The sequence below is a fragment of the Podarcis pityusensis genome, assembly GCF_964106645.2.
Source record: "Podarcis pityusensis genome assembly, chromosome: Z".
In the NCBI taxonomy this organism is placed as follows: domain Eukaryota; kingdom Metazoa; phylum Chordata; class Lepidosauria; order Squamata; family Lacertidae; genus Podarcis; species Podarcis pityusensis.
The window spans coordinates 3,466,066-3,491,486 of record NC_138044.1 but is presented as its reverse complement, the minus strand read 5'-3'; the positions used below and the strand labels follow the sequence as shown (position 1 = coordinate 3,491,486).

At 45.2% G+C, this 25,421-nt stretch overlaps 2 protein-coding genes across 8 annotated transcripts in view; both read left to right on the top strand.

Moving 5' to 3' along the window:
* The first annotated feature begins 60 nt into the window (after positions 1 to 60).
* Positions 61 to 15,745, top strand: TRUB2 (TruB pseudouridine synthase family member 2). Of its 2 annotated transcripts, XM_080990996.1 has the most exons (8): positions 61 to 283; positions 1,651 to 1,782; positions 3,470 to 3,544; positions 4,331 to 4,392; positions 6,714 to 6,795; positions 7,375 to 7,447; positions 14,049 to 14,185; positions 15,016 to 15,745. In XM_080990996.1, the coding sequence occupies exons 1-8, from the start codon at positions 178 to 180 to the stop codon at positions 15,342 to 15,344; spliced, it is 996 nt and encodes a 331-aa protein (XP_080847122.1). In that variant the 5' UTR covers positions 61 to 177; the 3' UTR covers positions 15,345 to 15,745. The 2 variants fall into 2 exon arrangements, with proteins under 2 accessions (XP_080847122.1, XP_080847123.1); XM_080990997.1 differs by lacking the exons at positions 14,049 to 14,185; positions 15,016 to 15,745 and adding an exon at positions 9,767 to 10,479 and having other exon boundaries at positions 63 to 283.
* A 7,348-nt stretch (positions 15,746 to 23,093) lies between these two features.
* GOLGA2 (golgin A2) overlaps positions 23,094 to 25,421 on the top strand; it is a 50,424-nt gene continuing 48,096 nt past the window's right edge. For 3 of the 6 annotated variants that reach the window (XM_080990857.1, XM_080990854.1, XM_080990856.1), the window contains exon 1: positions 24,267 to 24,431. In XM_080990857.1, the coding sequence (XP_080846983.1) occupies positions 24,384 to 24,431 (48 nt within the window). In that variant the 5' untranslated portion in view covers positions 24,267 to 24,383. Of the gene's footprint in view, positions 23,219 to 24,265; positions 24,432 to 25,421 lie in introns of those variants that run through there. The other 3 variants (XM_080990855.1, XM_080990853.1, XM_080990858.1) reach the window with 2 other exon arrangements.

The following is a 25,421-nucleotide window of genomic DNA, read 5'->3' as shown; positions in this document are numbered from 1 at the left end:
TGGTTGGAGGTTACACCTCTTGCCCTCTGCGCATTCCACTTTCCGGCCTTTGCGGCAGCGCTTGTTTCCGGGCCGGGCGGCCTTTCGTGACGGACGCAAGATGGCGGCGCCCACCTTGGGGGACCACTGAGAGTGCTACGCCCGTAAGCAGCGCCGGCGGCAGCGAGAGACGCTACAATGCGGTTGGCGAAGGTTGGTTTGCATGGGGTCTTCGCCGTCTACAAGCCCCCCGGCGTGGCGTGGATGGCCGTGCGGAACTCCGTGGAGACCCACCTGCTGAGAGGTGAGCCTTGGAAGAGGTTCGGCCGCGTTTCCTTGCCTTATCCTGCCTCTCGAGTCCCGCTCCTTACCATTGCAATACAGAGTGTTTCGTAATAAATGTGCTCTTAACCAGGGTGGATAAAAATAAATGATTTCTTATTATTATTATTTAAATCGAATTTTTAAAATAATATGCTTTTGGAGGAAAAATATTTCTAAAGTTAGTTTTCTGTTTAAGTTACATAATAGTCCAGAGCCTATTCATCTGGAAATAAGGATTTGTTTTAAGTTTTTCATGTGTGCTAAAACTCAGTCTAAGTTTTTTTTTTACAAAATCATCTAACCGCACCAGTTAACAAACGTGGATACATAGGGTATAATGTTATTGTTTTAGTTAAATAAGTTGTTTAAATTGTTATTAAGGAAATGATTATTTTTCTGCTTCCAATAGAGTACAGCAGAAAAGTTGTCCGAATATAAACAATAATTTCATAATTATCTGTCTATGTATTTCTAATAGTATAACCAAATCAGTAATTTTTGATATAACTGTAAAAGCTACTCTGAAATTGTATTATTCCAAAAATTAAACCTTCATCTGGTTGTCAGTCCCTTCTCCCTCCTAGGGGAAAAGCCCCCAAGAGCCACGCACCCTTTCACGAGCTGCGTGGAGCGTGTGTGCGGCGCTTGGGGGCTTCTCCCTCCTGGGGAAAAGGCCCCAAGCGCCGCACACATGCTCCACGCAGCTCGTGAAAGGCAGTGCTGAGCAGAGCCTGGGATGCATACAGGCTCTGTTCAGCACTCAGCACTTAAAAAAAATTTTTTTTCTTGCATTCCTCTTCTAAAAACTAGGTGCGTCTGATGGTCAGGTGCATCTTATGGAGCAAAAAATACAGTAAATCAAGACTTACTGACTTACGATTTAAATCACGATTAAAATCAATTTGATTTAAATCACGATTAAAATCAATTTGATTTAAATCACGATTAAAATCAATTTGATTTAAATCACGATTAAAATCAATTTGATTTAAATCACGATTAAAATCAATTTGATTTAAATCAGTTTGATTTAAATCACGATTAAAATCAATTTGATTTAAATCTAGCGAACCAGAGCAGCACACAGAAACACTGTTTACCTTCCTACTGGAGTGGTACCTATTTATCTACTTGCACTGACATGCTTTCGAACTGCTAGGTTGGCAGGAGCAGGCACCGAGCAACGGGAGCTCACCCCGTTGTGGGGATTCGAACTGCCGACCTTCTGATCAGCAAGCCCTAGGCTCTGTGGTTTAACCCACAGCACCACCCGCGTCCCCTATTAATTAGTTAGCTATACCTTACAAAAATAAATAACCAGTTTTCTTCATTATTATTTTTCTTTAGACTTGAACTCATTCAAGCGACCAGCACCACGACGGCTTGTACGTTTCCTGCCTAGCATGGTGGAAGGGAAGGATGGGAAGGAATTGACTATGACAGTTACGCAGCTCCCAGCTATGGCTGACCATCCTCTAGGTGAGATTTGAGCAGGGATGTAGGCTGGACAAGCTGGCATCCTGGGCCTGATGATATCAGGACTAACTTATCCTTTTCAGGGACAGTGAACATAGTGGCCTCCGGATGTTCCAACCCCAATCAGCATGGCTAATGGGTAGAGATTATGTGAATTGTAGTCCAGCATCTGGAGGCCATCACTTTGCCTATGCCTGATTTGTATCTACCTAAGAGACTCTGCTTTTGAGTCTTGCCAATGTATGAATTTTGGCAGTGTTTCTTAAACTTTGGTCTCCTGCTGTTGTTGGACTACAACTCCCATCGTCCCTGAGCACAGGTCCTTCTAGCTAGGGAAGATGAGATGCGTAGTCCAACAACAGCTAGGAAGTCCAAGTTTGAGAAACAGTGGATTAAGGTAACGGACACCCACTGATGGGGCATTCTCAGGTGTGACACCTCTCTTGCCAATCCTTGGATGTTGGGCAAAGGTGGGATGGGAAAAAAGCCTTCAGGAATCTCTTCAGTTCTGCTTGTTCTTGGTTTGCTACATCTGCTATCACTTTCTCATTGTGTTCTGCTACTTATTGTGTTTTCGGTTTGAATTGTTGTTAGCTTTTGCACAACGTTTTTGTTTGTTTTTTAATTCCTAATCACTCCATAAACCAAGGGGTAGCCAACATAATGCTCTCCAGATGCTCTGGACTAGAATTCCCAGTTGCTGGAAACTGCAGGAGGGGGAGAATGCTCTTGTGCACAGGTCTTGCTTGTGGGCATCCTATTGGCCACTGTGAGAACAGGATGCTGGACAACATGGACCACTGGCCTGATCCAGCAGGCTCTTCTTAGGCTCCCTATATGGCCAATAGGTCCGGGTGATTTATTGATCTGTCGTCCAAAACCGGTTTAAAGTCCACATCATGATAATTGTTTCCAAATATTTGACCCAGTGGTATATTGCAAATCACATTGTTGGAAAAACTGCAAAGCCAATGGATGCTTTTCTCGTGATTCCTGCAACAGTGCAACCCGTACTCAGCTCTCTCCTGCCTCCTGCAGGGGGCAGCAAACCACAGAGCAGGCACAGAGGAAAATTGCCTTGCAGGAGCTTTTTTCAGGCAACGCCATGAGCTTCTTGCTTTAAGTGTAGGGACTAGGCAGACTGGTGGGTAGGTGGTTGAGGGAGGTGTCAGTCTGAGTTGTCTCTAGGCTTTGTGCTAGGAGCCCCTTTTCCTCCTTCCTTTCTCCAATAGGGTTGTTTACTTCTGAGGATGATTCCAGAGTGGGATAAAATGTGGCTGCCCAATTCCATTCTCCTCTGGAGAGGAATTTGATGGTTGTCTGGAAACTCCTTCTATTTACCCCCTGCTGTGGTCTGTTCCAGCATCTGTGGCTCCTCAGTCTCAAAGTTTGCAGTTGACCCGCAAACTTGATTCAGATTCAGAGGCTGGGTTAGAATGTCTTGTTTTTCTCTGGCCTTTTAGTTTGGTTTTCATTTGGTGCCAGATTTTCTGCTCCCTGCTGAAATTTGTTGTTGGATTTTTATTAGTTACTCATTTTAATTCCACTTATGAATTGCTTTGTTAAAAACATCTCAAAATTATTTATTTATATATATAAAAAGCTTCCTTTGTGTTTTCTTTGAATTATTTACTGTCTTGGTGAGATCAAGTTTTGTGCATGCTTTAAAAAAGCAATCTTTCCTTTACAGTTTCTGGACCGATATTCAGACACCTGAAAGTTGGAGTAGGCCACCATCTGGATCCAATGTCCTCTGGAGTGTTTGGTAAGTAAAAGATGCCTTAGCCAGTCATTGCTATTATATGGTGCTCCCAGGAGCATTATTTCACTGTGGCTAAGGTACATGTGGCCAATAAACTGGATTGCATCCCAAAGCAGTTGCTAATCTGGGCCCAATTCAAAGTGCTGGTTTTGACCTATAAAGCCTTAAATAGCTCAGGACCACAATACCTCAACGGCCGCCTCTCTCCATATGAACCTACCCAGATCCGGCAATAATCCTCTGAGGCCCTTCTTTGTGTGCCTCCTCCATGAGAGGTCCAGAGGGTGGCAACACAAGAATGGGCATTTTCTGCAGTGCTTCCCCTCCTCTTTGTGGAATGCTCTCCCCAGGGAGGTTTGTCTGATACCTTCAGGGGAAAACGTTCCTTTTTAACCAGGCCTTTGAACTGATTAACATATTAAACCCCTTTTAAATGTGTTTGTAGGGGGAATGTGTTTTTTGTTCTTGTTTATATCTTGTACTTTTATATTGTATTTTTATGTTGTGCACTGCCCTGAGATCCACATGTGAAGGGTGGTATGCAAATTTAATTAATTATCATCATCTATAGTTCTGCAGGGGGGTGTCTAAATAATCCCCCCCCCTTCTCTCATTTTCCCCTACTGTTGAAATCCAAAGCCATGTACAAATTCTTTCTTCCCAGTCAGACTTAAGGCTTGCCATGATCCAGGTGTATCTATTTACCTGTCCCTGGATTTGCAGTCAGAAAAAGTGACCTTTTAAACTTTGCCTGCCTAACTCTCCCACCCCTTCCTTTTTATATTTCAGTGCTTGGGGTGGGTAATGGCAACAAGTTGCTTCAAGCCTTGCACGATGCTCAACTCACCAGGGTAAGTATTTATTTTAATACAGTTATAAGTAGGGAATTATACATTATTATTAGACCTTAGAGATGGAAGGTACATTGGGGTCCAGCCCCCTGCCTAGTGTGGGGTGTGCAGTGTGCAGGATGTACCATGCATGATGCAGCTACAGAATCCCTTATGGATGCCTACCTGGCCTCTGGTTAAAGGCCTTCTACAAAGGAGAGCCCACCACCTTCCAGCACTTTCTTTTCCACAGTTAGACTGCTCTTGTCATTGGGAAGTTTCTCCTGAAGTTTAGCTGAAATCTGCTGCCCTTCCAGTTCAACCAATCCATTCTGGTCCTGCCCTTAGGAGCAACAGAGAGCAAGTCTGCTTTCTGTTGCTCCAGAAAGCAGATAGTTGAAGACAGCAATTGAATATTTCATTAAATGCTGCTTCTCCAGACTGAACATCCTCAACTCCTTCATCTATTCCTCTTGGTACTTAGTAGCCAGACTGCACCCTCCTAAAGGTAAAGGGACCCCTGACAGTTAAGTCCAGTCACGGACGACTCTGGGGTTGCGGTGCTCATCTCGCTTTACTGGCCAAGGGAGCCGACGTTTGTCCACATACAACTTCCGGGTCATGTGGCCAGCATGACTAAGCCGCTTCTGGCAAACCAGAGCAGCGCACAGAAACACTGTTTAGCTTCCTGCTGGAGTGGTACCTATTAATCTACTTGCACTTTGATGTGCTTTCGAACTGCTAGGTTGGCAGGAGCAGGGACCAAAGAACGGGAGCTCACCCTGTCACGGGGATTTGAACTGCCAACCTTCTGATTGGCGAGCCCTAGGCTCTGTGGTTTAGGGCACAGCGCCACCCGCATCCCGCCTGCACCATCCTACTGGTGTACAATAATTTGAAACCCGTGGGGCGCACTGCGGGGCTGGAATCTACCTGCCTCCTCCCGCTCAGCTGCCCTACAGCTGGAGAAAGGCAGTGGGCGGACCGATTGGGTAGCGCCAAGCCTGCGTGTGCTCAAGCCACCACATCTCTCCCAGGAGAGATGCATGGCTCCGGCGCACTGCAGGCCCCGTGGTGAGTGCCAGCCGGCGTTTTGTCACACACACCCCAGTGGTGACACCCAGGGCAGCCCGCATCTACCACACCCCCTTCCTCCGCCCCTGGTCCAGACCAAGGCAAACAATAATACTGGGTTTGGACAACATCGTAAGTCAAACTATGTTTTAAAGTGAAACCACAGCAGGACTGAAGGAAGAGTAAAGTGGCCACAATCTCTTATCCAGGATGCCCACACATTTGTTGTGCATTTGCACTAAGCTCAGACAGTCAGCCCGATTGAATTTTGGGGCTTACAATTAAGTGTGTATTAGGATTGCAGTTCTAGTCTTGCAGCAACAGCTATTTTGTTGCTTTGATGCAACAATACATTTTTATAAATTTACTTAAAATGTACTTAAAATGGAAGTATGTGTAGGACCCTTTTGTCTCTCTCTCTCTCTCTCTCTCTCTCTCTCTCTCTCTCGTGTGTGTTTCGCATAAGCCAGGGGCAGGCAGACATCAGGATTGTGGAATCTACTTTGTTTACTAGAAACAGCTGGAGCCAGGTCAAAATGGGGAGAGGCACACATAGAATTTATGAGCAGGGTGCATCTGAGCATGTGTTCTGGAAACTGTTTTCAATTACAAGAACTTTACTCTTATACGTAAAGAAAGAAAGAAACTTCATTCACCAGCACCACCTGATTTCAGGGGCAGGGGGAGTGATCCCTTTTGATGTTGCTGTAGTTAAACAATTGGGAGTCAGAAGTCCTTGCTGATCTACTGCATATAATTCTGAGATCAGCAGAAGAGCCTGGCTGCTGGATTCATCCACAGGTCCATCTAGCCCAGCATCCTGTTCTCACAGCAACCAGCCAGATGTCTTGGGGAAGCCCTAAAACAGGCCATTAGCAGAGTAGCCCTCTCCTGCTGTTGTTAATCTGGTATTCTGGTGCTTTTGATCCTAGCTGTCAGGACTAGTAGTCCCCTTTTAAAGCCCTCCCAAGCTGGTAGCTATCACTAAGCATTCCATAGCCTAAGCCAACCTTTTTCAACCTTGGGTTCCCAGATGTTGTTGGACTACAACTCCCATCATCTCTGACCATCACAACTCCTGATGATGGGAGTTGTAGTGCAACATCTGCGGACCCAAAGTTGAGAAGGGCTGGCTTAAACACACGCTCACTGCTGTGTCCTTGTTTTGTGTTGAGCAGTAACTACAATCGGGGGTTTGGGCTGCCTGGTTTTCTTGTAAAGTGTTACCACTGTAAACTTCTCTCACCATGCATTTCTTCCTTTCAAAGACTTACACAGTTAGTGGCTTGTTTGGCAAAGCCACAGACGACTTCTCGGACACGGGCAAACTGATCGAGAAGGCAACATTTGGTAAGTTTATCCACAGGGATAGGTGTGGGGAACCTGTGGTGGTTCAAGCTTACCTAGGTACGGCTGTGGGCAGGTTTCCTGCATTTTAGGGGGTTGGACTAGATGACCCTTGAGTGTCCCTTCCAACTCTACAATTCTATGATTCTCCCCTGTCTCTCTGAAGCACAGCACTCAGTCAGCCGGTCCTGAAAGCCCCGCTAGCTCAGCCTTCATCAGGAGAGAGTTTGCTTTCTTTTCCACTGCCCAGAAACCAACTTGAGTTGGATTCCAGGTGCATGTTTTCCTCTTAAGAGGATAAAAGGTGAGCCCATCCCCCAGCAATGTTTTGAAACGGTGGAGTTTTAAAGCATCATATAAGTATCTTGAGTTTGCTTTATATTTTACTGTGTGGTGGCTCCTTCCTCATCCTGACCCCCAAAACCACTGGGCTCCTTTTCATATTGTTTTCACCTGGGAATTTGCTTAGGAGGCAGCAACATGTTTATAGTCTGTGTTTGAAATATATGTATTTAGCTCCAGGTTGTTGGATCACCTTGTCCATCCCTCTAAGTACTGTTTCCCCCCTTTCTTTGTCTGCAGACCACATCACCAGGGAGCAGCTGGAGAGGATCCTTTCTGTTATCCAGGGGTCCCATCACAAGGCTTTACTGCAGTAAGTATCCCAAACACGGGGGCTGTACCAGAGCACAGGGGCAGAGTGCCTGCTTTGCATGCAGAAGGTCCCAGGTTTGATCCCTGATGGCATCTGTTCAGATAGCAAGCCGCAGGAAAGACCTTTCCCTGAGAAACCCCTGCCAGTCAAAGCTGACAGTAGATTGGCAGATAAATGCTGCCACATGTCAAAGCTGGCATGGACAATACCCTGTTCTGGTGCAATAAGGTAGCTTTTCGTGCTCCCAAATCTCAAGGTTTCAGGTGATGCTTTTGCTGTCACTTGGGGACCAGTGGGAGATGCTTGCTGCTTTTGCTGCAATGAGACACCTTCTGCAAGATTTAAGGGAAAGGGAGGGTGTGGGGACTTTCACACCTTCTTTGTTTCTTATGCTGACCATTCCCCAAAGAGCACCCACTCCGCTCCCCATGTATGAGAAGAAGGTTATTGGTATTGGCAGGCCTGGGCAAACTGCTGAGCTTTGCTGATCTTCCTTTCCCTGTCGTGGACCTTCAGATAGCTGTTGCTGGACTCACAACTGCCATCATCCCAGGCCACTGGCCTTGCCATCTGGCTGGGGATGACTTCCGCAGATCAGTAGGCATGGCGGTGCCTTCCCTCTTTGCTCTTATATCCCAGCACATCCCAGCCTGCAACCCTCCTGCACCTTGCAAAACAACACACATACTGAAGGCACAATAAATGAAATACTATTATTATTAATTAGTAAAATGATTAGTCATTCTTTGTGATGGCAACTCAAAATTTTGTAAGCAAAAAACAAACTCATACATAACTGCATTAAAATCAACACACACAGTCCCACCATTCCACCCATGCAAAAGGGCAATAGCTAGTTAAAAGCCAAAGACCTGATTAGAAAGTATGTTTTCGTGTGACATCTAAAGATAAGAGGAGGCTTGTTTCTCAGTGGCTCCTGACCAGGATGAACAGGCTGCGGTGCAGTTTGGAGAGAACTCGGGTTCTCCTCCAGACCCTCCTCCTTTCCACTCATAGCATCCCCAGGAGCCCCTTGTTTACTTTGTCCATAGAAGCAAAGTTGGCTCTGGTTTGAGGGATACCCTGCCTGGGCAAAGTACCCCCTGGTGGAGCCCCTCTTATGTTAGCAGTGGGGTGGGGGCAGCAGCAGCAGCTGTACTTCAAGGTGGCTGTAAAGCTGGCATTTATAATTTCATACATTGTTCTAGAGCGCCCTAAGTCATGCTACTCTTGGATGCTCTGGAAGTGTAAATAATGGATTGCAGGCCCTTCCAGCTGTGGGGGGTGGGGAGGCTAGCACAGCAGGCAACTCAGCGCTGGTAGGCCCTGGCAGCTGCTGCTTTCAGACCTACACAGAAATGAGTGGTTCTTTTCGTTCTGTCCCTCCTTTTGTAAAAAATGAAAGTTGTAATTTTCAGGTTACTAAATAATCATGCTAAATAGTTTGTGTGGTAGAATGATGGACATGAGCTAACAGAGGGAGTATGGTGCAACTCAGGAATGGTTTGAATGTTGCCTAGCTGGCCTTAGGTGGGCCCTTTTTTTTTTAGCTCCTTCCCAACTATTTGCAATGTGTGCATATTGACCTGTCTTACAGGGGTGTTGTAAAGATTAGTGAGTTGTGATATGTAATGTGCTTTGAATGCTCCAATGCGCCTAATTGACAGCTAAGTATTAATTGCTATTCCTATTTCACTGGAATTCCCATTACTAAATAAATGACTTGGAGATTTATCTCTCCCTCCTTCTAAGGTGCCATACATGATTCTGCACTCACATCCCAGTGAGATTCATGGCTGAGTGTGGTTTCCCCGTTCCAAATTTGCCTCACTAGCTACTACACCTGCCTTTCCCAACCTTGTGCCTTCCAAATGTTGCTGGATGGCAACTCCCATGTTCCTTGATGGTTAACTGTGCTGCCTGGGAGTTGGGAGTTTGGCTTCCACCAGCCAAAGCTCTCTGAGCTTCCCCTAAGATAGAGGCTGCGCTCATAGAGGATGGAAGAGTTGATAGCCAGAAGTTAGTTTTATAGAGACAAAAGGGTTTTTCTGGGCTGAAGCAACAGCACCTTTCCTCCAAGACATTCATTGGGATGGGAGCTTTGCATGTGCTCTTTAGATTAAACATCCTGGAGTTGGAAGGTGAAAACTGTTTGCTGCAGGTGGGGCTTGCTCTGCTTCCAGGCCCTTCCATAACTAGGGAAGTCCAAAGGCCCTTACGCCGAAGGTGAGCAGGAGTGCTGGGGTGGGGTGGGAGGTCAGTCAGCCAGGAGCCCTGCTGTCCTCCTCACCCCACATCTTGTTTCCTTCTCTCCCTTAGGCCGCCTCCGTCCCTTTCCTTCCTTCCGCTGCGTCATTACTGCCTGCCCAGAGAGCATGAGGAGCTGAAGAGCTCCCAGCCTCTAAGCTTCCGGAACAGCCGTGCCCACCCTCGGAAATGGAGTGTGGCGCAGTCCATGGGCAGCGACCATCAGAAGCCAGTTTGGCGGGTGGTGCTGATTTGTGTCTCAGGAATGGCATTTCTAGTGTGGTGTGCGCTGCGCCGCAAGACTGACATTGACAGGCTTCTAGAGGATGCCATGGAGGAGGACTCCCCAGAGGAGGATTCCCAAAGGCCTCCATCCGAACAGGGGAAGCCTTGATGCAGGGATGGTGGGCAAGGACCTCTTGCCACTCTGGATTCCTGATTCCACCCCCCAGGCTGGGTCCCTGGAAACTGCTGGTTCTATGGTATGGGTGTGCATTAAAGCAAAGAAGACCGCCACAGAGGACGTCAAAAGACATTTCCTGAACACGGACAGCATAGTTCTGTTCCCAGCAGAAAGCAACACAGAAAGTTCTTTTTCAAAGCAAGAGAAGCCATCTGGTGGAGCTCAATTGGTTAAAGAGGGACGCTATTCTGTGTTGCAGGCACACTCCCTTTTATGTGTGAAGAGAAGGAAATATGTCTGAACATTGTGCAGCTGCTGATTCTGTTGGCTCTTAATGCTTGGTTGTAGTTGGTTTAAAATAATAAAATAATAATTGCCTAGATCCAGGTTTGAGGCAAATACTCTCTTGGTGAGAGAGCCCCAGGAGAGGTTTTAAATCACAAAACATGCAACAAAGAAAAGCGTGGAAATATAGGCTGTTAGACCCCTCCAAGTTTCTTCCAAAGTTCTCCTTTACTTCTCCTTTAGCATGGAGCGAGCAGCCCAGAAGTCCTTTCTGGTCAGTCTCACATGATGGAAGAGGGTAAACAAAAGGCTTTGGCAACCCTTCCTCTTGAGTGAGGGGGCGTGACCTAGTTAAACCTGGCAGAATTGCTTACTCCAAACTGTCGCGACATGTTAGTGTGTCAACTGCAGTGTGTAGGTGCAAACGCTCCCCGTGCTCTTCCTGAGGCTGGAAAGGGGTTTACTGAGTAAAACTGAATTACTGTGTTGCAAAATGATGCATGTCTAAAAAGTTTATCACCAACATGAAAAGTTTGCAAAGCTCTGGCTTACTCTATGGTCTTAACCTCTTCATGCATTAACTACAGCAGGGTGGCGCAACTTTTCATACCAATGGGCCACAAGCATACTTTGACACGAAACCTACAGGCTGCCTTGTCACATGGGGGTGGGTGGGCGAAGGCCAAAATTTGAAGGCCCCGTCCCCATCCCTCATGCTGCTTTCCCAGAGCCAGCTGTGGGAAGGAGGTGTGAGGCTCAGGCAAAGTCCTAGAGTGCCTTCCCAAAGCTGGCAAAGTGCTAAATAGGCTTTGGGAACTGTGAGGACTGCGGGGTGGGTTGATGGGTGTGCCAAAATGTTGCTGAGGGCCGGGCCATGCGTTGAATCACCCTGAACCACAACTAAGCATGCTGTATCATCCCTGACCATTTGCCATGCCGGATGGAGCTGATGGGGATTGGGAGTCCAGCAACATCTGGGGGACCACAGGTTCCCCAACCCTGGACTACTCTCATGGAGTATTGATACTTCTTCCCACCTACTCCCCACCTAATGATAAAATTGGAGAAAACATGAACAGAAGTGAATGGCCTGTTAGCTATTTAAGGATGCAAATCCCATATGCATGACTTGTCTATTCCAAAATATCTCTTGTATACATCTGAATGCTTCAGAATAAGTATTATGAAAATTCAGATAAGAAACCACACAAAATTTTAATAGCTACATAGCACAATCAAGACTTGAATGAATGAATTGCACCAGCCAGGCTGTTTGGACCATACATTAATTTTAAAATATGTAACAGAGGTTATTCCTCAGTAAGGTAGTACCCCTTGATGTGGACTGCACCTCTTTAGACTGAAGGTGGGAGCTCACATGATTGTTCCTTGATACCAAAAAAATCCCTGCACATAGAAGAAGAAGAAGAGTTTGGATTTGATATCCCGCTTTATCACTACCCTAAGGAGTCTCAAAGCGGCTAACAATCTCCTTTTCCCTTCCTCCCCACAACACTCTGTGAGGTGAGTGAGGCTGAGAGACTTCAGAAAAGTGTGACTAGCCCAAGGTCACCCAGCAGCTGCATGTGGAGGAGCGGGGAAGCGAACCCGGTTCACCAGATTACGAACTAGTCAGGGAGAAGGCTAGCCTTGCTTTGGAGATTCTCTTTTGCACACAGGAACACTCAGTCATGTGAGTCCCCCATCTACAGTCTGAAGTAGTGTGGTCCAGATGAAGGGCTGCCACCTCAGAGAGAACTACCTGATGCTTCTGCAGTTGTTAGCTTGTTGCTTCAGCATATGGCAGGATATCACTTCAGGAAAAGCTAATATTGATTAGCAAAGTGGTTACGAAGAAAGCTGGCAAAAAAGTGTGGCCTCTCCCTTTGCTGCCACTGTTTTTATGTATTAAGGTTTAATTAAAATGGAGACTCTGGACATGGGTTAAAATGACAGCCTTTGTGCACAACCTGTACAATAACTTTGGGGCGTGTTGAATAACCATTTGTTGATCTGTTTGAAAGATCAGCTTGGCAGATGATATCCTTTCCAATGAAGAGGTCCTATGGGGGTGTGGGGGTGGAGAGGATATGAATGTCAAACTAGTTGGAGACATCTGTAATGCGGATTTGGGAAGCAGTGGTTGCATCCATCTGGAAACCTTAAGAGCAAGTGTATCTGCTTCAACTTTCCACAAAAAAGTGTGTGATGTACATAAGTCAGCCTTGTGTTTAAGCACTGGCCTAGTAGCCACGGGCGACCAGGAATTACATGCAGGTAAGTGAACTGGAAGAGGAGACACATCATGTTCCATTCCTCTTCTGTATCTAACAAAGAAACCAGGTGGGCTGTACCTAGTGTAGAAACACAGCAGGCTGCTCCAAGAAGGGCAGAACTCCCAATCCCTCCTAAGTTGCTATTTTGTGGGTTTATTTACTGTGTTGACTGTTTCTTAGCCAAAGTCATTCACTGAGGTTCTTAACCTCTGCATGTACCCCATTGCCAATGTGAGCTCACATGATTGAAATGGTCCTTCATACAAAAAATTAATAAAGTTGCACACAGAAAACTAGCCAGTATGGGTAGAAAAGATATTTCCCCTGACAAACTTGTTCTATCTGCGGGGTCTTTTGTTTGTATGAAGGCACATTCAGTCATGTGAACCCCCACCGCCAGTGTCTTAAGGGCTTAGACACAGCCTAACCACCTAAGCAACCATGAGGCCTTAAAAGTTGAATGACTGGAGAGACCTGTCAGGAGTAAGCATGGACCAATGGTACCAAATAGTATGGGAAACAGCCCTACTAGAAAAATTTACCAATAAACTGAAACTGACCCGGGGACAAACAGAAGAAGACGCCTCCCCTTTATCACGTACACAGCCCAACAAGACAATGACAATAATCCACCAACAGCATACAAATCAATATGGCTAACCTGATCCAAAACACCCACCCACCCCACTCACACATGAAAACAAAGACCACCACAGCCAATCACAAACAAACAGCCACACCCTAGGCCAACCCCAACCTCTCTCACCACCAAAGGAACACAAGTGAACAGCAGAGAACCGGCACGAGTAACGCTGACACCAAACCCTACATACATTAAGCCAAATAGAAACATCGCCACCCGACCCCACCCATCTTCCCCCCCTCCACCCCTTTTCTTCCTAATGTCTCAACAAATGAAACTGATTTGTAAAAATGTTACATGGAGAAAATATGAGAGACATTACACATACTTCTGTAAAACAAGAAAATCTTTTTTTAAAAAAAAGCTGAATGACTAAAACTACCATTTATGTCAGAATCTGGCAATTTCATCTCCATATTGTGATACAAAGGGTCACTGCACAAATTTTCAGTTTTTACTGGCTGCTTAAGCATTTTTGATAGCTTTCAGGTGTTTATGCATTGTGTGAAGTTGACAATCAGAAATGCAATTTCCATGAGTCTTATGACATTCCCCAGCCCCTAAAATTTGGGGAAATGGCTATTGAGTGTACCTGATTATAGGAGAGCCATCCTTGGAGATAACAGGCTGTGTTCGGGTGGGCAAAATGTATTGCACAAACCAGTCAGACAGTAGCTGTGCAAATCCAGCAGCAGGAGAGTTCAACCTCCTTTCCCTGATCTATTCTCTCCCTTTGCCTCCATCCAGATATTCTAATATTGACTTGAAAACCCAAGAGGCCTACGAGCTGGCAGTGAAAGGATTAATTCGTCCCATGGAGAAAAGCCCACCCTTGATCACAGCAGTGCGAAGCCTCCAGTTTGCACCACCAGAATTCCAGCTAGGTATGGCTAGGGATGTATTTCAAATCCCACGGCAGATTTCCAATTATTATTATTTTTAAAAAATTGAGACATTTACAACTTCAGGGGTAGGAAGGACCAAGAAGCAAGTGCTAAAAGAGATGTTTGCCCATGAGATCAGAAAGCAGCTGACAGTTCACAGCAGAGAATACTAGCCCACATGGACAAATGGTGCAGGAGCTTCTCACAGCAGCCCCCCACTCCTAAGGAGAATCCCATAATAGAGCCAGCTGTGTTGATCCATAGTCTTTGACTGTGTTCACACTCTTACCTGCTGAGTTCACTCATCTAGGCAGTTATTATCTGGGCCTAGGGTTATTATGAAGATAAAATGGGACAGCCCTCAGATCCGGATTTTGGCAAGAGCCACGGAGTTCTGACCATTTAGCGCTAAAATAAATCTTTGTTGCATCCTCCTTGTCCTTTTGGCTCCCTTCCTTTGGGGAAGATTGGGACCTCCATCCAAGGGAAGAACTTTCAGGGCAATACTTTTGCAACATCACTGGGTATAAGACACCTTCCTAGATTTTCAACGGCTGGGAGAACAGAATGGATTTTCATTGGGACTTCTAGTGACAACCGGTTGAATTCAATGCACTAAAGTTTTTAGCTTTGTCTATTAAATGCAAGTAAAACCAACATGCCAAGTTAGATCATGCTCCAGTGTTTAAGATATCAGAAAATTTTCTAGTGCTAATTACCCTGATTTCTGTAGTATCCTTCCCCTAACTGGAAAGTTTTCGAGATCAAACTTTTTTGGGAAACCCCACCTCACTGCCTGCTTGTATTGACAATTATTTCTGTCCTCTTAGAAATCCACTGTTTGCATGAGACCCAGCAATACCTTCGGAAGATAGTTCACGAGATCGGTTTGGAGTTGAAGTCAGTTGCTGTCTGCACGCAAGTGAGGCGGGTACGAGATGGCATTTTCACTCTGGAGGATGCCCTCTTGAGAACGCAGTGGAACTTGCATAGCATCAGAAATGCGATCCTGAAGTCCAAGCTTAGAGTAGAAACTGAGATACAAAAAAGCCTTGCTTATGAGGGAGAGGAAGAAACTACGGCTTCTCCGGTTGCAGGTGACACGCAGCTGAGCGAGGGGGAAGATGCCTTGCCGCCAAGCTCAATGATAAAATTGTGAATATCTTGTACTACATGGAAAATGGTTAAGTGCGGATGTGGAAAGCACCCTGGAATTTTTATCCTTCACCACCTTGCACCTGAAGCTTGCTGCCCTGTTTCAATCAGTTCTAAAACTCATCACTCTCAAAACTCTCCTTCGATGAAACATTTACAGTATCTGATCCTGCACGTGTGGAAAAATCAGAAGCTGTTTCTGAACCATGTGAAAACACTGCTTTTTATCTTCTGTAGAAGCTTGGATGTTTCAGCCAAAGGATTTGTAGAACTGGTTGATTTGCTGCATAAAACAACCTGGCTGTTACTTAAATGTATTTAAAAAAACAAATCCACCTGTGAATTCCGACTGCAGTATGATGCTTTGATTTATTCATATTGCCATGATTAAAATTCTGAAACTCATTTATGAGTTTATTGTTAAATTCAAGCCTGAAAATGTGTGAGAGGGGTGGGTGGGTGGCAGTAGCTTCTGGTATCACTCCAAATGAGTTAAGGAAATTTTACTATAACTTGGTATGACTATTACTTGACAAAATCTTGGTTTGCAGTCATCCTGCAAATCAGAATTAGAAACTAGCTTGAAGTAGGATTGTAAACCATTATTTATGCTAACTATGGTTTGGTGTGTTGCCTAAATTGGCGAGGTTACTGCTGTCACAGAGGACATGGGCACTGTGATAAATTGCCATATCGTTGAATACCAGTATTGAAATAACATTGTGATAAATGTTTCAATAAGGCACTATACCTGTGAACAAATGGTGGAGACATGACAGCTTCCCAGTGGGTAGCTAGGCTGATTTGTTTGCTCTCTCCGATAAGCCCTCACACAAACCAGCAACACCGGTATCTTTCCACTTAAGGCTTGGTTAATTATGCAGAGCTTGCTAACAATCCAGGAGGATCCCCCCATGGCTAGACAATCAAAGTTCCAGTGGCAAAGTAAAAAAAAAGAACAAAGTAAATAAACAAAGAACTGGAAAGCAGTCTTTTTCCCTCACACTCACTGGTGAAAAAAGAGGCGGAAGAGTTTTTACTTTTATTTTCTGGTGGTGTTTATGTTGTTGGTTCCCCCTAAATAGCTTTCCTCCATATTGAAAAGCGTTTTAAAACATTATTTAAAGGAGACTATCTTTTTTCTTGCCCGCCCTCCCTTTGATAAAAAGGGAAAGACTGGTGGAATGGGAGCTTTGTTGGTGGGCCTTCGGGGTGGGGGGGGGTGGAGGATATATGCAGTTTTAGAAGCACAGTGCTCTAATTTATTGTGTATTCTATTTGACCCGTTGCCCTACATTTTATTTCTAAAAGAAGATTCACAGGCTAGTGGAGTCACAGTGTGATTGCCACCCTCAGGATTTGGGAATGTCCACATGCCTAGATCACTTTGGTTTCCATATTATTGGAAGTCTAGGACCAGATTGGTTGAAGCCAGAAATGTGTCCTATTCTGGGAGAGGTAGAAGGCTGGAAAGCTGGCTTTACACAGTGTAAACTGCAAGGGGTTGGCTGGAGATGTGAGGCATACTAGTGTGGGATTCCAGGATTTTAACAATTACCTGTAATTGGATATCCCCGGTTTCCCCTTGTTTTTGAGGTTAGCTATACTGCTGTGAGATGCACCTTGTACATTGCCTTCATAGACCTGATGAAGGCCTTTGACCTTGTCAGCCAAAAAGGGCTCTTCACACTCTTCAACAAGATATGATTAACGGATTGGTTACGGTTTCACCAATTAAATTATATTTTTTAAATACAGTGGAACCTCAGGTTACATACGCTTCAGGTTCCATACACTTCAGGTTACAGGCTCCACTAACCCAGAAATAGTACCTTGGGTTAAGAACTTTGCTTCAGGATGAGAACAGAAATCGTGCTCTGGCAGCGCGGCAGCAGCAGGAGGCCCCATTAGCTAAAGTGGTGCTTCAGGTTAAGAACAGTTTCCGGTTGCAGCCGTGAAATATCAAGATTTCAAGATTTCAAAAAGATCTGCTTTAATTTAATAATGTTAAATTACTGTCCAAAATGTATAGCTTACTTTTAGAGTGGCATACAAAAGATGAACAGGTCAAGTCAGTAATGATACACTGGGCAAAGGATCTGGGACATAATATTCAGATAGTAGATTGGGAAAGGTTATGGAAAACAGATTTGAAATTTACGGCATGTTATGCTTTGAAAGAAAACTATGAAATTGATGTACCGGTGCTATTTAACCCCTACCAAGTTGGCAAAAATGTATAGGACAACTACAAATACTTGTTGGAAATGTAAAGAAAAAGAAGATACTTTTTATCATATGTGGTGGACTTGTAAGGTAATAAAAGCTTTCTGGGAGATGATGTACAATGAAAATGTTTAAAATAGCTTTTGTTAAGAAACCAGAATGATTTCTATTAGGAATTACAGATACTAATATTCCAAAGGAAAAGAAGAGACTATGTATGGAACAACAGCTGGCCAGATGTTAATAGCTGGATGGAAAGAAGACAAGGTCCCTACCCGAGAGGAGTGGCAAACCAAGCCGATGGACTATGCCGAGATGGCAAAACTGAATGGAAAACTCAGAAACCAAGAGGACAAAAACTTTATGAAAGAATGGGGGGGGGGGATTATAAGTTATTTAGGAGACCACTGTAAGCAGATGGAAACATTAGCAGGATTTTAATCTCACTTGTAGTTTAAAAATTACCATGGATAATATGGTTTGATATAAAAACTGAAGTATGAAAGAATATACAGTATTAAATGTTAAAAATGGGACCCCATGGAAGGGATGGGAAGTCCTGAGATTCGGAGGAATCTATATGAATATACTTTTTGATTTTTTTGTTTATAACTTTGTATTTGAGAAAACAATAAAAATGATTTCAAAAAAAGAGAGAGAAAGAGCTGCTCTGTGGGGTGGGGTGGGAGAGCAGGTTAGGGGTATTGCTTTGTTCCTACATTTGTACCTGAGCTGACTGTTGTACAAAACTCAGTGGAAATTATCTGAAAAAAATAAAAACAAAAATGCAATCTCAGTCAGCACAAAAAGTTACTTCAACAGCTGAAAGGTATGCCTTCTCCAGGCTTTTAAATAATATATCACTGATGCAGCAAATGCTGAAATAACATAAATACTGATTTATTGTGAATTAAATATGAAAATGAAAAATGAATGGAAAGAGGGATGTTTCGGTATAAGTATGATCAGCTCCATAGGAGAAATGTCATGCATGAACTGTATAATATATACTGTAGGCTCACTAAAAATGTATAAATCAGGTGGGGAAATTCAGGACTGGAGGCCAGATGTGGCCCTCTGTGCCCCTCTACCTGGCCCTCAGGACTCTTGCCACTCCCATTCTCACCCTCTTCTGCACCCTCTTGAATGTCTCTGCCTGAACAGAATTGGTGTCCCTGAACTAGTCTCAAACGTTTGTTGGGGGAGACCTAGGTTTTTTTTGGGGGGGGGGAGTTATTTGTCCTGTCTTCACGCCATTTATGATGGAGGACCGCTGTAGCCACCCCCAACAACACGTTCTCAAGATGGAGGGGGAGGGAACAGCTGCAGTCGCCTGCGGTTCCTGCGCAATGTTTGCCATCTTGCCAAAGGTTGCAGGCAGCTTTACCTGCAGCAATTGCATGTTGATTGCCCTCTTAGAAGACAAAGTCCAGCAACTGGAGGAACGTGTAGCTACGCTCCAAAGAATTAGAGAGCTGGAGCTCTTCTTGGAAGCAACAGAGCACACCGTCTCCACCAAGGAGGAGACAGGGGACTCCCCTGAGAAGGAGGCTAGTTCACCAACACAGGAGCCAGATATATGGAGAAACGTGACTCAAAGAAGTAGGAGGCCCAGGGTTCGCTCTGATTGTTTAGAAATACACAATCGCTTTGAGGTCCTCTCCCCTAGCATGGAAGACGAAGAGCAGACTCCATTTGAGGATCTCTCCCTCATTACAGTCGATCAGGTATATGAAGACGAGCAGCAAAGTCAGTCCTCAGGGAATGTGCAGGCGACCTTGGAACGGACAGCTCACGGAAGAACCCCGACCAAACCTAAGAGGAGGCGTGTAGTGTGATAGGGGATTCCCTACTGAGGGGAACAGAAGCAGTGATCTGTGGGCCTGACAAGATGTCTCGGGAAGTGTGCTGTCTCCCCGGGGCTAAGATCCAAGATGTAACTGAACGACTGCAAGGAATCATAAAACCCACTGACAAATTCCCCTTCCTCTTGGTTCATGTGGGAACCAATGACACTGCAAGCAATAGCCTCCAGAAGATCAAAAGAGACTACGAGGCTCTGGGCAGGAAATTGAAGCAATTAAATGCACAAATTGCCATCTCATCTGTCCTCCTAGTTGAACGACGTGGCCCAGGGAGAGAGGGAAAAATAGTGGAAGTGAACAGCTGGCTTCGCAAATGGTGTAAACAGGAACGGTTTGGATTCTTAGATCACAGACTGCAGTTTCTTGAAGATGGACTTCTGGCAAGCGATGGGCTGCACCTCACAACGGTTGGAATGTTTTTGCCAAAAATCTCAGAAACCTCATCAGGAGGGCTTTAAACTGACTAATGTGGGGGAGGGAGACAGTGCTCCTGAAGGTAGGAGTCTATCAATTGATGAAGATGATCATCCAAATGTCATAGACCAAATGGAGCAAACAGCACGCAGACCTAGTGGTGGGAGGAAAAAATCCTTAAATAAGAGACACGGGGGAATGATTAATGGACTTCAATGTCTGTACACTAATGCGCAAAGCATGGGAAATAAACAAGATGAGCTTGAGCTCTTGGTACAGCAAACTAAATATGACATAATAGGCATCACTGAAACCTGGTGGGATAAGTCTTACGATTGGAATGTAATAATGGAGGGATACAATCTATTTCAGAGAAACAGACCAGACAAGAAAGGAGGAGGAGTGGCGTTATATGTCAGGGATGTGTATACCTGTGAAGAGATCCAAGATTTAGAACCTCAAAGCCAAAGTGAGAGCATTTGGGTCAAAATTAAGGGAGAGAAGAATAACAGTGACCTCATTGTGGGAGCTTACTATAGATCCCCAAGCCAAACGGAGGACATAGATGATGCCTTCCTGGAACAGATGGCCAAGCATGCAAAAGGAAGGGAGATAGTAGTAATGGGGGACTTCAATTACCCGGATATTTGTTGGATGTCAAACTCAGCCAAGAGCATAAGCTCAAACAGATTCCTCACTGGCCTTGCAGACAACTTCATTGTCCAGAAAGTGGGAGAAGCAACAAAAGGAACAGCCCTTTTAGATCTGGTCCTAACCAATGTTGATGACCTGGCTAGTGGGGTAGAAGTGGAAGGATCACTAGGCGCGAGTGATCATGCTCTTCTGAAGTTTACTATACAGCGGAAAGGAGCAGCCAAGCATACTAGGATTCAATTTCTTGACTTTAAGAAAGCCGACTTCATAAAACTTAGGGAAGTGCTGGGTGAGATCCCATGGACAGTAATACTAAAAGGAAAGGGAGTTCATGATGGCTGGGAGTTTGTTAAGAGGGAGATAGTAAAAGCACAACTTCAGGCAATACCAATGAGATGGAAACATGGAAGGTGCCTAAAGAAGCCAGGGTGGCTATCTAAAGAACTTTTAACTGAGTTAAGATTAAAAAAGGATGTGTACAAAAAATGGAAAAGGGGGGAAACCACCAAAGAGGAATTCAAACAAATAGCCAGCACGTGTAGACACAAAGTCAGAAAAGCTAAAGCACAGAATGAACTCAGGCTTGCTAGAGAGGTTAAAAGCAACAAAAAAGGCTTTTATGGGTATGTTCATAGCAAAAGGAAGAACAAAGAAACAGTGGGGTCACTCAGAGGAGAAGATGGTGAAATGCAAACAGGGGACACAGAAAGGGCTGAACTCCTCAATGCCTTCTTTGCCTCAGTCTTCTCCGATAAAGAAAACAATGCCCGACCTGAAGAATTTGGAGCAAATGATTCAGCAGAGGAAACACAGCCCAGAATAACTAAGGAGATAGTACAAGAATACTTGGCTAGTTTAGATGTATTCAAGTCTCCAGGGCCAGATGAACTGCATCCAAGAGTATTAAAAGAACTGGCAGATGTGATCTCAGAACCACTGGCAGTCATCTTTGAGAATTCCTGGAGAACAGGCGAAGTCCCGGCAGACTGGAGGAGGGCAAATGTTGTCCCTATTTTCAAAAAGGGGAAAAGAGAGGACCCAAATAATTACCGCCCAGTCAGTCTGACATCAATACCAGGGAAGATTCTGGAGCAGATCATTAAGCAAACAGTCTGTGAGCACCTAGAAAGGAATGCTGTGATCACCAATAGTCAGCATGGATTTCTGAAAAATAAGTCATGTCAGACTAACCTCATCTCGTTTTTTGACAGAATTACAAGCCTGGTAGATGAAGGGAACGCAGTGGATGTAGCCTACCTTGATTTCAGCAAGGCATTTGACAAGGTGCCCCATGATATTCTTGTAAAGAAGCTGGTAAAATGCGGTCTTGACTATGCTACCACTCAGTGGATTTGTAACTGGCTGACTGACCGAACCCAAAGGGTGCTCATCAATGGTTCCTCTTCATCCTGGAGAAGAGTGACTAGTGGGGTGCCACAGGGTTCTGTCTTGGGCCCGGTCTTATTCAACATCTTTATCAACGACTTGGATGATGGACTCAAGGGCATCCTGATCAAATTTGCAGATGACACCAAACTGGGAGGGGTGGCTAACACCCCAGAGGACAGGATCACACTTCAAAACGACCTTGACAGATTAGAGAACTGGGCCAAAACAAACAAGATGAATTTTAACAGGGAGAAATGTAAAGTATTGCACTTGGGCAAAAAAAATGAGAGGCACAAATACAAGATGGGTGACACCTGGCTTGAGAGCAGTACATGTGAAAAGGATCTAGGAGTCTTGGTTGACCACAAACTTGACATGAGCCAACAGTGTGACGCGGCAGCTAAAAAAGCCAATGCATTTCTGGGCTGCATCAATAGGAGTATAGCATCTAGATCAAGGGAAGTAATAGTGCCACTGTATTCTGCTCTGGTCAGACCTCACCTGGAGTACTGTGTCCAGTTCTGAGCACCACAGTTCAAGAAGGACACTGACAAACTGGAACGTGTCCAGAGGAGGGCAACCAAAATGGTCAAAGGCCTGGAAACGATGCCTTATGAGGAACGGCTAAGGGAGTTGGGCATGTTTAGCCTGGAGAAGAGGAGGTTAAGGGGTGATATGATAGCCATGTTCAAATATATAAAAGGATGTCACATAGAGGAGGGAGAAAGGTTGTTTTCTGCTGCTCCAGAGAAGCGGACACGGAGCAATGGATCCAAACGACAAGAAAGAAGATTCCACCTAAACATTAGGAAGAACTTCCTGACAGTAAGAGCTGTTCGACAGTGGAATTTGCTGCCAAGGAGTGTGGTGGAGTCTCCTTCTTTGGAGGTCTTTAAGCAGAGGCTTGACAACCATATGTCAGGAGTGCTCTGATGGTGTTTCCTGCTTGGCAGGGGGTTGGACTCGATGGCCCTTGTGGTCTCTTCCAACTCTATGATTCTATGATTCTATGAACTCTTGCTTGCCTGGACGCCTGTGAGTAGTGTTGTAAACAAATATTGCCCATTTCCCGTATGGGGTATCCAAGAGCCCATATAGAGTCCTTATCATAGGTTCCCTATTGGTAGGAGAAAATAACAGAGGCCAACCAGAGAAGATTGAGAAGCAAAGCAGCTTTATTAAAGCTGTTGCAACAGGGTGCTCCCCTCACCCACAGGAAAGGAGGAGGAACCCAGAACAATGGTGCGCAAGGCCTTATAAAGACTTTTGAAATTGCCATCCTGTAGATCAAGACCACCCCCAGAAACATCATACCTACATCACAGAAAAGGTGGTCTAAAACAGAAATTTGAATGTTGTTTATCTCCTGTCTGGCAAGTTACTTGATTGGATTTCCTGGGGAGCCTGGCCATTCTTTTGTAGTGGTAAAATACTTATTTCCTGGGCCAGGTCACAGGCTCACACCCTATTCATATCTTAAATGTGTCCTTAAGACAGGATTTGTGAGGAAAGAGACAATGGGGAGGTTTCCCACTTTGACCTTGAAGAGAAAACATTTGCTCAGTTTAGGAATCAAAATGGTTCCATGTTGGTCTTCCTGCGCTGATCTATGTACGTGCTTGGTTTGTACACTTATGAAAATTACCATATATCTAAGACCTCAAAATTCCTATCACAGTAGGAACCAGCCTATAGTGCAAAGTTAAAAATTTGCATTTATTACCTCACCTACTTTTGCTTCTGACCCCATGCACTGCATGTGACCCTCATAAGGTTGCCCACAGGAGAATGTGGCCCCCATTCTGATTAAGTCTTCTCCCTTGCTATAAATCATAAATTTATGAGGTAATCTAAAATATAGTAAACAACAGCAGCATTTTGGGAAAATGTATTAATATTGTGTTAATATTGTTTCTAAAATGTGTTAATATTGTTTCTAACTACTTTTTACTATTTTATTGAGTGATTTTAAATCTTCTTAATGCTGTAAACCGATTTTATATATTTGTAGCATATAAATAATTCTTTTACAAATAGACAAACAAGCAAAAACCCCAGGTTGGGGTTTTCGCGGCTGTTTGTTCAGAACGAAAGTTACAAAAGACATTTTGAAGTAATTTTATTAATAAACAAGCTGTTTGTTTCGAGGGCGAGTTACAAACGACACTTTAAGATAAAAAGGCTCTTCTTCCCTCTGAGGGAAAAACCAACAGGTGGGGAAGAAAAAGAATCGTTGGGAGAACGGGGGACGAAAACGGCGGGAAGAGCCGTGCGCATGCGCCTTCCCTCCCTCCTTCCCTTCGCCGGCTGAGCATCAAGAGCTGCCACGGCCGCGCTTGCGCAGTGCGGCGTTCCCTCCCTCCTTCCGTCCTCGCGCGACTGAGACGGCAGGGCACGGGCGGGGCCTGCCTTCCCTGTGTCTCTCGCTCTCGTCTCTCTTTCTCCACCCACCTTCGTACCACACCGGGCTGACGTGGCCCGGCCCCGGTTCAGACATGGCGGACGGCAGCAGGCAGAGCAAGCTGGCGTCGGCCAAGAAGAAGGTAGGGCGAGGCCGGAGCGCTGAGGGGAGAGGTGGGGGTGGCGGCGTTTCCCCCTCAGGCAGCAACTAACAGCAGCAGGAGGGGGAAGTAGGCGACAGCTGACGGGGCCTTCTTCGCCGGGGGGGGGCTGTCTCCAGCTCCAGACACTCCCCGCTCTCCCCCTCCCCAGCTACGGAGATGCCTGATACCCCCGCCCCGCCTCAGTATAGGCTTAGTGAGGAATCCGCCTCAGATGCGGCCCCTGAGCGCCTGGGAGAGGACCCCGCCCCCTGTGATAGGTTTAATGGGGGAGATCCCTGCTTATTAGAGCACCCCTTGAAGTCATGGGAAGCGGGGGTCCTCCACGTGAGAGGTGTGTGTGTACGTATGTGTAGGAGTGAAAGACACTCACGTCTTACATGGGAGATCGCTCCCCCCTTTAAAATACCTCTTGAGTGCCTGAAAGACAACCCCTTCTGTAATAGGATGAAATAGGGGAGGGAGATCCCGTTCCTCTTATTAAAACACCCCTTGAAGTCATGGGGAATTGGGTCCTCCATGTGTGTTGGGGAGACCTTGCATGGGAGACTGCCCCCCCCCCGTGTTAAATTAAAATGCACTACTTCAGATATAGCTCTTGAGTGCCTGGAAGAGATCCCCTCCCCCTCTTATTAAAACACCCCTTAAAGTCATGGGAATGGGTCCCCATGGAAAAGTTTCGGGTTTGTGGTGGAGAGGCCCTTATTCATATCTTGGACACAACTCTTGCATGAGAAATGCCCCCCCCCCTTAAATTAAATACCTTAACTTTAGCTCTTGAGTGCCTGAAAAAGGACATCCCTCTAATAGGTTTAATGGAGGAGGGAGACCCCCCTCCCTTATTAAAATCACCTCAGATATATCCCTTCAATTCATGAGAGGGGCATCCTTCATGTATGTCAGGGGGGCAGAAGACCCTCTGTTATTCATACCTTAGACACACCCCATGCATAGGAGACAGCTCCCACTTTA